Source organism: Eubalaena glacialis, chromosome 5 (genome assembly GCF_028564815.1).
Source record: "Eubalaena glacialis isolate mEubGla1 chromosome 5, mEubGla1.1.hap2.+ XY, whole genome shotgun sequence".
Classification (NCBI taxonomy): domain Eukaryota; kingdom Metazoa; phylum Chordata; class Mammalia; order Artiodactyla; family Balaenidae; genus Eubalaena; species Eubalaena glacialis.
The window spans coordinates 63,112,761-63,127,810 of NC_083720.1; the positions used below are offsets into that span (position 1 = coordinate 63,112,761).

Below are 15,050 nucleotides of genomic sequence, written 5' to 3' on the forward strand. Positions count from 1 at the left end.
TCCACGTCAGGCTTCCCAACGTGGGGGTCTGGCAACGGGAGGAGGAATTGATAGAGAATCAGACTTTGAAGGCTAGTGGGATTTGATTGCAGGACTTAGACAGGACTGGGGGAAACAGAGACTGCACTCTTGGAGGGCACACACAAAGTAGTGTGCGCATCAGGACCCAGGGGAAGGAGCAGTGACCCCAGGGGAGACTGAACCAGACCTACCAGCTAGTGTTGGAGGGTCTCTTACAGAGGCGGGGGTGGCTGTGGCTCACCGTGAGGACAAGGACATTGGCAGCATAAGTTCTGGGACGCCCTCCTTGGTGTGAGCCCTCCCAGAGTCTGCCATTAGCCCCACCATAGAGCCCAGGTAGGCTCCAGTGTTGCCTTGTGTCAGACCAAACAACCAACAGGGAGGGAACCCAGCCCTGCCCATCAGCAGTCAAGCAGATTAAAGTGTTACTGAGCTCTGCCCACCAGAGCAACACCCAGCTCTACCCACCACAAGTCCCTCCCATCAGGAAACCTGCACAAGCCTCTTAGATAGCCTCATCCACAAGAGGGCAGAGAGCAGAAGCAAGAAGAACTACAATCCTGTAGCCTGTGGAACAAAAACCACATTCACAGAAAGACAAGATGAAAAGGCAGAGGGCTATGTACAAGATGAAGGAACAAGATAAAACCCCAGAAAAACAACTAAATGCAGTGGAGATAGGCAACCTTCCAGAAAAAGAATTCAGAATAATGATAGTGAAGATGATCCAGGACCTCGGAAACAAAATGGAGGCAAAGATCGAGAAGATGCAAGAAATGTTTAACAAAGACCTAGAAGAATTAAAGAACAAACAGAGATGAACAATACAATAACTGAAATGAAAACTACACTAGAAGGAATCAATAGCAGAATAACTGAGGCAGAAGAATGGATAAGTGACCTGGAAGACAGAATGGTGGAATTCACTGCTGCAGAATAGAATAAAGAAAAAAGAATGAAAAGAAATGAAGACAGCCTAAGAGACCTCTGGGACAACATTAAACACAACAACATTCGCATCATAGGAGTCCCAGAAGGAGAAGAGAGAGAGAAAGAACATGAGAAAATATTTGAAGAGGTTATAGTCAAAACCTTCCCTAAGATGGGAAAGGGAATAGCCACCCAAGTCCAGGAAGCACAGCAAGTCCCATACAGGATAAAACCAAGGAGAAACACGCCGAGACACATAGTAATCAAAGTGGCAAAAATTAAGGACAAAGAAAAATTATTGAAAGCAGCAAGGGAAAAATGAAAAATAACATACAAGGGAACTCCCAGAAGGTTAACAGCTGATTTCTCAGCAGAAACTCTACAAGCCAGAAGGGAGTGGCATGATATACTTAAAGTGATGAAAGGGAAGAACCTACAACCAAGATTACTCTACCCAGCAAGGATCTCACTCAGATTTGATGGAGAAATCAAAAGTTTTACAGACAAGCAAAAGCTGAGAGAATTCAGGACCACCAAACCAGCTCTATAACAAATGGCAAAGGAACTTCTCTAAGTGGGAAACACAAGAGAAGAAGAGGACCTACAAAAACACACCCTGAACAATTAAGAAAATGGTCATAGGAACATACATATCGATAATTACCTTAAACGTAAATGGATTAAATGCTCCAACCAAAAGACACAGGCTTTCTGAATGGATACAAAAACAAGACCCATCTATACGCTGTCTACAAGAGACCCACTTCAGACCTAGGGACACATACAGACTGAAAGTGAGGGGATGGAAAAAGATATTCCATGCAAATGGAAATAAAAAGAAAGCTGGAGTAGCAATACTCATATCAGATAAAATAGACTTTAAAATAAAGAATGTTACGAGAGACAAGGAAGGACAATACATAATGATCAAGGGATCAATCCAAGAAGAAGATATAACAATTATAAATATATATGCACCAAACATAGGAGCACTTCAATACATAAGGCAACTGCTAACAGCTGTAAAAGAGGAAATCGACAATAACAGAATAATATTGGGGGACTTCAACACCTCACTTACACCAATGGACAGACCATCCAAAATGAAAATAAATAAGGAAAGAGAAGCTTTAAATGACACGAGAGACCAGATAGCTTTAATTGATATTTATAGGACATTCCACCCCAAAGCAGCAGATTACACTTTTTCTCAAGTGTGCACAGAACATTCTCCAGGATAGATCACACCTTGGGTCACAAATGAAACCTCAGTAAATTTAGGAAAATTGAAATCATATCAAGCATCTTTTCTGACCACAACGCTATGAGATTAGAAATGAATTACAAGGAAAAAACGTAAAAAACACAAAAACATGGAGGCTAAACACTACATTACTAAATAACCAAGAGACCACTGAAGAAATCAAAAAGGAAATCGAAAAATAGCTAGAGACAAATGACAATGAAAACACGACAATCCAAAACCTATGGGATGCAGCAAAAGCAGTTCTAAGAGGGAAGTTTATAGCTATACAAGCCTATCTCAAGAAACAAGAAAAATCTCAAATAAATAATCTAACCTTACACCTAAAGGAACTGGAGAAAGAAGAATAAACCAAACCCAAAGTTAGCAGAAGGAAAGAAATCATAAAGAACAGAGCAGAAATAACTGAAATAGAAACAAAGAAAAGAATAGCAAGGATCAATAAAACTAAAAGCTGGTTCTTTGAGAAGATAAACAAGAGGGAGAGGACTCAAATCAATAAAATTAGAAATGAAAAAGGAGAAGTTACAACAGACACTGCAGAAATACAAAGCATCCAAAGAGACTACTACATGCAACTCTATGCCAATGAAATGGACAACCTGGAAGAAATGGACAAATTCTTAAAAAGGTATAACCTTCCAAGACTAAACCAGGAAGAAATAGAAAATATGAACAGACCAATCTCAAGTAATGAAATTGAACCTGTGATTAAAAATCTTCCAACAAACAAAAGTCCAGGACCAGACTGCTTCAAAGGTGAATTCTATCAAACATTTACAGAAGAGCTAACACCCATCCTTCTCAAACTCTTCCAAAAAATTGCAGAGGAAGGAACACTCCCAAACTCATTCTATAAGGCCACCATCACCCTGATACCAAAACCAGACAAAGATACTACAAAAAAAGGAAATTACAGACCAATGTCACTGATGAATATAGATGCAAAAATCCTCAAAAAAATACTAGCAAACAGAATCCAACAACACATTAAAAGGATCATACACCATGATGAAGCGGGATTTATCCCAGGGATGCAAGGATTCTTCAATATACGCAAATCAATCAATGTGATACACCATATTAACAAATTGAAGAATAAAAACCATATGATCATCTCAATAGATGCAGAAAAAGCTTTTGACAAAATTCAACACCAATTTATGATAAAAACTCTCCAGAAAGTGGGCATAGAGGGAACCTACCTCAACATAATAAAGGCCATATATGACAAACCCATAGCAAACATCATTCTCAATGGTGAAAAAATGAAAGCATTTCCTCTAAGATGAGGAATAAGACAAGGATGTCCACTCTCACCGCTATTATTCAATATAGTTTTGGAAGTCCTAGCCTCGGCAATCAGAGAATAAAAAGAAATAAAAGGAATACAAATTGGAAAAGAAGAAGTAAAACTGTCACTGTTTGCAGATGACATGATACTACACATAGAGAATCCTAAAGATGCCACCAGAAAACTACTAGGGCCAATCAATGAATTTGGTAAAGTAGCATGATACAAAATTAATGCACAGAAATCTTTTGCATTCGTATACACTAATGATGAAAAATCTGAAAGAGAAATTAAGGAAACACTCCCATTTACCACTGCAACAAACAGAATAAAATACCTAGGAATAAACCTACCTAGGGAGACAGAAGACCTGTATGCACAAAACTATAAGACACTGATGAAAGAAATTAAAGATGATACCAACAGATGGAGCGATATACCATGTTATTGTATTGGAAGAATCAATATTGTGAAAATGACTATACTACCCAAAGCAATCTACAGATTCAATGCAATCCCTAACAAATTACCAATGGCATTTTTTACGGAACTAGAACAAAAAATCTTAAAATTTGTATGGAGACACAAAAGACCCCGAGTAGCCAAAGCAGTCTTGAGGGAAAAAAATGGAGCTGGAGGAATCAGACTCCCTGACTTCAGACTATACTACAAAGCTACAGTAATCAAGACAATATGGTACTGGCACAAAAACAGAAACATAGATCAATGGAACAAGATAGAAAGCCCGGAGGTAAACCCACGCACCTATGGTCAATTAATCTATGACAAAGGAGGCAAGGATATACAATGGAGAAAAGACAGTCTCTTCAATAAGTGGTGCTGGGAAAACTGGACAGGTACATGTAAAAGAATGAAATTAGAACACTCCCTAACACCATACACAAAAATAAACTCAAAATGGATTAGAGACCTAAATGTAAGACTGGACACTATAAAGCTCTTAGAGGAAAACATAGGAAGAACACTCTTCGACATAAATTACAGCAAGATCTTTTTTGATCCACCTTCTAGAGTAATGGAAATAAAAACAAAAATAAACAAATGGGACCTAATGAAACTTCAAAGCTTTTGCACAGCAAAGGAAACCATAAACAAGACGAAAAGACAACCCTCAGAATGGGAGAAAATATTTGCAAATGAATCAATGGACAGAGGATTAATCTCCAAAATATATAAACAGCTCATGCAGCTCGATATTAAAAAAACAAACCCAATCCAAAAATAGGCAGAAGACCTAAATAGACATTTCTCCAAAGAAGACATACAGATGGCCATGAAGCACATGAAAAGCTGCTCAACATCACTAATTATTAGAGAAATGAAAATCAAAACTGCAATTAGTTATCACCTCACACCAGTTAGAATGGGCTTCATCAGAAAATGTACAAACAACAAATGCTGGAGAGGGTGTGGAGAAAAGGGAACCCTCTTGCACTGTTGGTGGGAATGTAAACTGATAGAGCCACTATGGAGAACAGTATGGAGGTTCCTTAAAAAACTAAAAATTGAATTACCATACAATTCAGCCATCCCACTACTGGGCATATACACAGAGAAAAGCATAATTCAAAAAGACACATGCACCTCAATGTTCACTGCAGCACTATTTACAATAGCCAGGTCATGGAAGCAACCTAAATGCCCAATGACAGACGAATGGATAAAGAAGATGTGGTACATATATACAATGGAATATTACTCAGCCATAAAAAGGAAAGAAATTGGGTCATTTGTGGAGACGTGGATGGATCTAGAGGCTGTCATACAGAGTGAAGTAAGTCAGAAAGAGAAAAACAAATATCATATATTAACGCATATATGTGGAACCTAGAAAAATGGTACAGATGAACCGGTTTGCAGGGCAGAAATTGAGGCACAGATGTAGAGAACAAACATATGGACACCCAGGGAAACGTATGGAAAAGGCCTGGGGGGATAGGGGTGGTGGTGTGATGAATTGGGCGACTGGGATTGACATCTATACACTGATGTGTATAAAATTGATGACTAATAAGAACCTGCTGTATAAAAAAAAAAAATTATAGGAAGTAATAATGTAAACAAAAAAAGGGAGAAGACTCAAAACAATAGAATTAGAAATGAAAAAGGGGAAGTAACAACTGACACTGCAGAAATACAAAGAATTATGAGAGATTACTACAAGCAACTATATGCCAATAAAATGGACAACCTGGAAGAAATGGACAAATTCTTAGAAATGCACAACCTTCTGAGACTAAACCAGGAAGAACTAGAAAATATGAACAGACTAATCACAAGCACTGAAATTGAAAATGTGATTAAAAATCTTCCAACAAACAAAAGCCCAGGACCAGATGGCTTCACAGGCGAATTCTATCAAACATTTAGAGAAGAGCTAACACCTATCCTTCTCAAACTCTTCCAAAATATAGCAGAGGCAGGAACACTCCCAAACTCATTCTATGAGGCCACCATCACCCTGATACCAAAACCAGACAAAGATGTCATAAAGAAAGAAAACTACAGGCCAATATCACTGATGAACATAGATGCAAAAATCCTCAACAAAATACTAGCAAACAGAGTCCAACAGCACATTAAAAGGATCATACACCATGATCAAGTGGGGTCTATCCCAGGAATGCAAGGATTCTTCAATATATGCAAATCAATCAATGTGATATACCATATTAACAAATTGAAGGAGAAAAACCATATGATCATCTCAATAGATGCAGAGAAAGCTTTCAACAAAAGTCAACACCCATTTATGATAAAAACCCTGCAGAAAGTAGGCAGAGAGGGAACTTTCCTCAACATAATAAAGGCCATATATGACAAACCCACAGACAACATCGTCCTCAATGGTGAAAAACTGAAACCAATTCCACTAAGATCAGGAACAAGACAAGGTTGCCCACTCTCACCACTATTATTCAACATAGTTTTGGAAGTTCTAGCCGCAGCAATCATAGAACAAAAATAAATAACAGGAATACAAATCGGAAAAGAAGAAGTAAAGCTGTCACTGTTTGCAGATGACACGATACTATACGTAGAGAATCCTAAAGATGCTACCAGAAAACTACTAGAGCTCATCAATGAATTTGGTAAAGTAGCAGGATACAACATTAATGCACAGAAATCTCTTGCATTCTTATACACTAATGATGAAAAATCTGAAAGTGAAATTAAGAAAACACTCCCATTTACCATTGCAACACAAAGAATAAAATATCTAGGAATAAACCTACCTAAGGAGACAAAAGACCTGTATGCAGAAAATTATAAGACACTGATGAAAGAAATTAAAGATGATACAAATAGATGGAGAGATATACCATGTTCTTGGCTTGGAAGAATCAATATTGTGAAAATGATTATACTACCCAAAGCAATCTACAGATTCAATGCAATCCCTATCAAACTACCACTGGCATTTTTCACAGAACTAGAACAAAAAATTTCACAATTTGTATGGAAACACGAAAGACCCTGAATAGCCAAAGCAATCTTGAGAAAGAAAATCAGAGCTGGAGGAATCAGGCTCCCTGACTTCAGACAATACTACAAAGCTACAGTAATCAAGACAGTATGGTACTGGCACAAAAACAGAAATATAGATCAATGGAACAGGATAGAAATCTCAGAGATAAACCCACGCACATATGGTCTCCTTATATTTGATAAAGGAGGCAAGAATATTCAGTGGATAAAAGATAGCCTCTTCAATAAGTGGTGCTGTGAAAACTAGACAGCTACATGTTAAAGAATGAAATTAGAACACTCCCTAACACCATACACAAAAATAAACTCAAAATGGATTAAAGACCTTAATGTAAGGCCGGACACTATCAAACTCTCAGAGGAAAACATAGGCAGAACACTCTATGACATATATCACAGCAAGACCCACCTCCTAGAGAAATGGAAATAAAAACAAACATAAACAAATGGGACCTAATGAAACTTAACACCTTTTGCACAGCAAAGGAAACCATAAACAAGACGAGAAGACAACCCTCAGGATGGGAGCAAATGTTTGCAAATGAAGCAACTGACAAAGGATTAATCTCCAAAATTTACAAGCAGCTCATGCAGCTCAATATCAAAAAAAGGAACAACCCAATCAAGAAATGGGCAGAAGGCCTAAAGAGGCATTTCTCCAAAGAATATATACAGATTGCCGACAAACACATGAAAGAATGCTCAACATCATTAATCATTAGAGAAATGCAAATCAAAACTACAATGAGATATCATCTCACATGGGTCAGAATGGCCATAATCAAAAAATCTAGAAACAATAAATGCTGGAGAAGGTGTGGAGAAAAGGGAACCCTCTTGCACTGTTGGTGGGAATATAAATTCATACAGCCACTATGGAGAACAGTATGGAGGTTCCTTAAAAAACTAAAAATAGAACTACCATACAATGCAGCAATCCCACTACTGGGCATATACTCTGAGAAAACCATAATTCAAAAAGAGTCATGTACCAAAATGTTCATTGCAGCTCTATTTACAATAGCCAGGACATGGAAGCAACCTAGGTGTCCATCATCAGATGAATGGATAAAGAAGATGTGGCACATATATACAATGGAATATCACTCAGCCATAAAAAGGAATGAAACTGAGTTATTTGTAGTGAGGTGGATGGACACAGAGTCTGTCATACAGAGTGAAGTAAGTCAGAAAGAGAAAAACAAATACCGTATGCTAACACATATATATCGAATCTAAAAAAACAAAAAAAGAAAAAATAAATGGTCATGTAGAACCTAAGCGCAAGACGGGAATAAAGACACAGACCTACTAGAGAATGGACTTGAGGGTACGGGGAGGGGGAAGGGTAAGCTGGCACAAAGTGAGAGAGTGGCATGGACATATATACACTATCAAACGTAAAATATATAGCTAGTGGGAAGCAGCTGCATAGCCCAGGGAGGTCAGCCCCGTGCTTTTTGACCACCTAGAGGGGTGGGAGAGGGAGGGTGAGAGGGAGGGAGATGCAAGAAGGAAGAGATATGGGGACATATGTATATGTATAACTGATTCACTTTGTTATAAAACAGAAACTAACATACCATTGTAAAGCAATTATACTCCAATAATGATGTTTAAAGAAAAAACAGAAACAACACACTTGGGGATGAGGTGAGGTTGTTTCCTATAAGAGGAAAATTTTGTAACTGATGTTAGAATGGCATAATGGACATTTCAATGTAATTATATTTTTTTATATTCCTGTATTATAATTTTGAAGAATGTTAGAATGAAACTTCTAAAAATAATCCTTGCTTCTTTCATTAGATTCTCATGAAGACAGTGTCCCTTCCCATTACCATGTCCAAGAAAACTGTTCCCTCTACAAATCATTTCAATTTTGCATCCATGTGCACGAAATACTGTAGATGCAAAGAAGAAATAAACTATGATTAGAGGGGAGAGTTATCTGATAAGACTTTTAGAGCATTTTAGCTATGGTTTGAATAATAAATGATAGCTGAGTTTGCCAGATCAGCAGGAAGAAGATAAAAGTGATGAGGGAAGGGGGAGCACATACTATGGAAGAAGGTTCAATAAAGGGACCCCATATATTAAATATATGACATGAAGCAGCAAGGCATGTATGATGAATTAAGACAGATTATTATTTTATCATTAAGTAAAAGAGGGAAAGTCGTGGGAGATGCAGTTGATGGAGCTTCATGTTAAAGGGTCTTGTGTGCTGTGCCAGTAATCCTGTACTTTATCCTGTAGGTTTAGGATTCACAGAAGAGTTTTAAAGCAGAAGAGAAACATGATACATTTTAGAAAATCTCGTTGTTGCTGGGTGGAGAATGTACCAGAAACCAAAAGCAAAGTCAGAGGCATGAAGAGCACTTAGGACTCCTGGAATAATCCAGGCAGATGAATTAAGGCTTTAAGATAGAGGGCGGATCAGAGAGATAATTAAGAGGCAGGTGTGGTATGGCTTAGGGATTGATTAGACACAGGTTGGTAAGGGAGAAGGTGACATCTAGTCCAATCTCTGTGGAGAGTGGCTAGATCCTGGTGACATCAATGGGAAAAAGTACCTCTATGGAAAGAACAGGTTTGAAACTAAGATTTTTTTTTTTAACTCTCAATTTTGGTGACTTATTATCCTTTATTTAAAACTGCGTTTTGCCTGCTTATCCCATAAAACCAGAGATTCCACATTTACATAATAAGTAGGAAGAAATCATGTGTAGCTTCTCTTTAGAGGCATTGGCAAATAGGATACATGAGACTGAAATAGACCTAAATCCTGAAGCAAATCTACTTTCCTCTTCTTAGGCTCAAAGTATTTAGAAAAGATTTTAACTTCACTTAGAAGAAACATTTCCTGTCTCTAGATCTATCTGCCAAATAATATCGTTATTCGTTTACTAATCGTGTATCATCAATATATCAAATCCAAAACCTGCTGGCTGTTAACTTACCAGAGATGTTTTTCAGAATATGCCGTCAATCCCCAACTGCATCGCATGGGGAAAAAACACATGCATACATATTAAAAATGATTCATTTTACAAGATAATACACAGGATTAGATGTTAAGGAGGTAATATTTAATGGTGGGAATGCATAACAGAATTGATACCCACAAGTGATGATTCACTGGGTATGATTTATCTAGAGGTAAATGATAGATGTTGAGGGATTTGGCTACAAATTTAAATACACTGAAGGACACAGGAGGAAAGGGTCTCGTGATGTTATGCGGCAGTGGGGGAAATCTCTCACAGGATATTTGGGGCTGAGTAAGGACAGATGTCTAGGAAAATGGCCAAAATAAGATAATATGTATATTTACTTATTGATACTGTGAGAAATTTTATAGAATGTGCCAGTCACAACACAGATATATGTGCTGGGCTTAGAAATTAAGCACAGAGGCAAACGTGAGGACATTTTCAGTGATAGAATCTGAATCATATGCAGTTCATTAAAATGACATTTCATGATATTAAAAGTATTAGTGCAAACATTAATTAGCTAATCAAAGTAATCCGTGATGAGAAAGTGTGGTATAACTCGAATGCTGGGTTGATTCAAGTGCTAATGAGAAACATAATATTTAAGAAGGGTCCACTTCCTCTCAACCATCTGTGTGCTGTGGGTTTATTACCAAACTCAGCAAAACGAAGGGGGTAAATTATAGAGCCAGGACCAAGATGTTCTAAAAGCCATGGAGGCTGGAGGGCAGCATTTGTCTTCCTTTGGGTAGACTTGTTTGGAACATTCCTTACATTGCCAGGCTGTGACTGAGCAAGGAATGGGATGTGGAGAAACCCATGTGCTTCCCAGTAGACAGGGCCTTCTGGGGATTTCTTGTTCTACACAGAGGAGATGCAATCACCCAGGAGCTTGACTTGAGTGGGAACATCATCATCCCTCCTTATCCACCCACACAGGTTCCCCTGATCTGCCACAGGTCCCCTGCCACATGTCTGTGGCAACTTAAGGAATCTTTCTAAAGCTTAACTTATAACAAGTTAGACTAATGCCACTGATCCCTAAGTCCTCGAACAGACATACTTTCCTGTAACTTTTTCAACCACTCTTCCCTTCCAAGCTTTACCTTGTTGGAGGCTTCATCTTCTTTTTTACTCCAAGATAAAACTTCATTGAACTGACAGAAAACATTTTGTCAGGTTTACTACTCTGTAAAGGAAAACAGGATAATTTGTAATTAAACAGATTTTATCAGTATCCTTCTATTTTCCTTAAGTATTAAGAATCAAGTTTAGAATGTTTACTTTCTCCAATGTTTCATGAATGTAATACCAAATTTTTAGCAAATGAAGATTGTTTTGATTACAATGTTATAAATTTAAATAAATCTGGATACATATGTATGATTACATATGTGTGTATACGTATATACAAACACACACATACAATAATTCCTTATTCAAAACACTTGGGACCAGATGTATATGAGAACCGATAATTTTTCATTTTTTCATATTTAAAAAATACATGTGCAATATATTTTGTAACTCCATACCACCAGTGTTGTCTGGGGCAGCACCCTATATTCAAATATATTCATATTTCTCTACAAAAATGCATGACATTTCATACAGTGTGAATAAGTAAAGGTCATAAATATTGTTATGGACTGAATGTTTGTATTCCCCCAAATTGAAATATAAACCCCAATGTGAAGGTATTTGGAGGTAGTAGCTTTGGGTGGTAATTAGGTCATGAGATTGGAGCCCTCATGAATAGGATTAGTGCCCTTTTAAAAGAGGCCAGAAAGCTAGCTTGCCCTCTTTCTGCCATGGGAGGATACGAGGAGAAGTAGGCAGTACAATTCGGAAGAAGATCTTCACTAGAACCTGACCACACTGGCACCCTGATCTCAGACTCCCAGCCTCCAGAAGTGTGAGAAATCAATTTCTGTTATTTATAAGCCACCCAGTCTGTGGCACTTCATTATAGCAGCCTGAATGGACTAAAACAAATATCTTCATGTTGGTTTAGATCAGATTTTTCCACCAAATGAGTTATGATTTTCTGTACTTTTTGGATTTCAGAACTACAAAACTATACAGGGCTAGACTGAACTATCTCAAATATCCCTATTAATGAAAATTTTCACTAATCATGAAAGTAGACTATAAAAAAGAATTTACATTTGCTCTAGATCAATTATATATTCTCCATATACATCCCAACATATTTATCTGATTAATATTAAAAAAATTTAAATCCTTGAACCATTAGGAAAGTTATCTGACAGAGGCAAAACTTAAGTATACTCTAATTTAAAATTTTAATATCAAACCATACACATTTTATTATTTATTGCTGGATAGACTGCAATAGACTTTATAAAGATAATAGCCATGGAAATAATAATTAAAACAAGCTTTCCCCACATCCTAAAGATTTTCAAGGAAGTCTCTTATTTTCAATCTGGTAGGCAGATAGCAGTTATAACTAAGGGGATCAGAGACCTGGGTGCAAATCTGGCTTGCTACTTACCAGCTCATGACCTCACATTACTGCTCCCTGCTCTCATTTCTTGTTTGTAAATGGGGATAATAAACACAGCGACTACCTCACATGGTTATTATGGAGATTAAATGAGAAAGTAAAGGGTTACTGTGAAGGGTTATTGTAGAGATTAAACAAGAAAAGTGCCTTTAAAGGGTTTAGTCCAATAACTGGCCATATACTGAGTGCACAGCAAATTACAATTATTAGTATTACAAATTTAGAGCACATTGCTTCATAGAAATAGAAAGATAGACAACTTGTTAGAACTCTAGGACAATGCACAAAAGCCCATTTAGCAAATATGTAGCTCAAATAAGTCCTAAGTTCTATAAATGTTAAACTATTACTATAAAGTCTTTTCTTTGTGAAAGCAGTCAAAGATGAAAAGTAAAGGGTGGAAAATATGTTCATAAAATTAAAAATTGGTTTCCGCAGAGAAAACAGGTTAGGAGAATATACAGAGGAAACGTAGAGAAAAAAGCAAGCAGGAATATCAGGAATCATGCTTTGGTGACCAGTGTTCTGTGTGGTGGTGATGATAAGGCCTGGAATTTACATGGTGAATTTACTCCTAGTCACCCATATCAATAATTTTGCTATTATTATCATGGTACATAATTTAAAAAATATTTTGGATTTTTTTTCCTGTATGGCTATATTTCTTGAAATGGAATCACTGGGTCAAAGGCTAGGAACATGATTAAGATTTTGGCAAAATTGATAGGGTACATTTACTTACAGTTAAACACATATTCCTGTATTCACTAGCGATTTTCAGTTTTGATTTGGTCAAAAATTTACTTATTGACATTAGTTCTTTATACAGCAAATAGGCAATTGCCTTATCTTTTTAAATGAAATTGTCTACCCAAATTGCTCACTGTTTACTTTTATTATTTTTATAAAGTCAAATATATTGATCTTTCCTTTTGAACTCTCTTAGCTATTGCTTCAAGTTTAAAGGGTTCCCAGATAGCTGATAAATACTCAATTACTTGGTCATGCAGCTTGAAGGGTTGCTATTTTAAAAGTTTTAATTCTTTTATCCATCTGGAATATATATTTCACATACAGTATAGATGAGAATTTAAGTTGAAAAACTTTTGTTAACAATTATCCCAGCCCTATTTATTAAACAAATCTTTCTTTAGACATGCATTTATGATGGCATATTTATCAAAAATAAATTATGATAAATAGTTACATCTTTTACCTCACTTTATGTTACCAATGTTATCTCTGTTCATTTTTATGCCAGGATATTATCTAACCTATTTTAGTTTTACTGTATGAATAAATAGTTGGATGGGAAATACTTGACAATTATTTTACTTTTTATGTCCCCCAAAATGTTTGCAAATACTCTTATCTGTTTACCCTTTGAGGTGAGTTATCAAATCATTTTTTCCAAGTTCTAAAAATAATTCCCTTTGTGATTTTGTAAAAGAATTACATTAAACCTATAGATCAATATTAGTAGACTTTGTGTTTTTTTGTGTTTTTTATATGTAAATTTATTTTTTGGCTGCGTTGTGTTTTCGTTGCTGGGCGTCGGCTTTCTCTAGTTGCGGTGAGCGGGGGCTACTCCTCGTTGCTGTGCACAGGCTTCTCACTGCGGTGGCTTCTCTTGTTGCAGAGCACGGGCTCTAGGCAGGTGGGCTTCAGTAGTTGTGGCACACCGGCTCAGTAGTTGTGGCTCGAGGGCTCTAGCGCGCAGGCTCAGTAGTTGTGGCGCATGGGCTTAGTTGCTCCGCGGCATGTTGGATCTTCCTGGACCAGGGCTTGAACCCGTGTCCCCTGCATTGGCAGGCGGATTCTTAACCACTGCACCACCAGGGAAGTCCATAGATCAATATTAGTAGACTTTACATTAATTTTCTTTCATTTCTATCAGTGCAGTTCTGTAGTTTTCTTCATGTAAGCCTCTTCTTCTTAAGGTCATTTTCTGGTAGTTTATGTGTTTGGTTTTGGGGTATTGATTTTTTAGCTTGCTACTTTACTGAATGTTAAGGAATAACAAACACTTGAAGTCTGATATGGAACAGTGAGGTAGCTTTGTAATGCAGTAAGTTTTCCATATAGGAAAGAGTCAAGGAGAGGAGAACGTAGGAGTGTATGTAGTAGCACAGACTCCTGGATACCTTTGTCAGAGGTTCAATCGGATTACAACTGAGGTTAATGTCCCTCCTCAAAGCTTAGACTGCTGGTCCCAATGGAGGCAGCAGCAGGGTTGGGTGAGAGGCTGCAATTCCAGTAGTACAGGTAGAGGGGACCTGCACATTTAAGAATGAGAAGCACTGTGCCTGATCTAAGTAGTCTTATTTATACACGGCATTGATAAGCCCAGGACTGCCTATATTTTGAAATACTGTTGGCAATAGATAGAGAGCCTGAAGTAATACAACTGATTCCCAAGCCACTCTGGACATGCCAGCTCATGACTTTGTATTCTATCCTGTCCAAAGAGAACATAGATGCCATAACTTAAGATGAGTTCAG

At 37.3% G+C, this 15,050-nt stretch overlaps 1 protein-coding gene across 1 annotated transcript in view; it reads right to left on the reverse strand.

Moving 5' to 3' along the window:
- The window catches only part of ARAP2 (ArfGAP with RhoGAP domain, ankyrin repeat and PH domain 2), a 192,414-nt gene that overhangs the window by 21,225 nt on the left and 156,139 nt on the right, over positions 1–15,050 (reverse strand). The window contains exons 27-28 of the mRNA XM_061191308.1: positions 11,125–11,207; positions 9,983–10,018 (exon numbers count right to left, since the gene is read on the reverse strand). Coding sequence (XP_061047291.1) covers positions 9,983–10,018; positions 11,125–11,207 — 119 coding nt within the window. The remainder of the gene's footprint in view (positions 1–9,982; positions 10,019–11,124; positions 11,208–15,050) is intronic.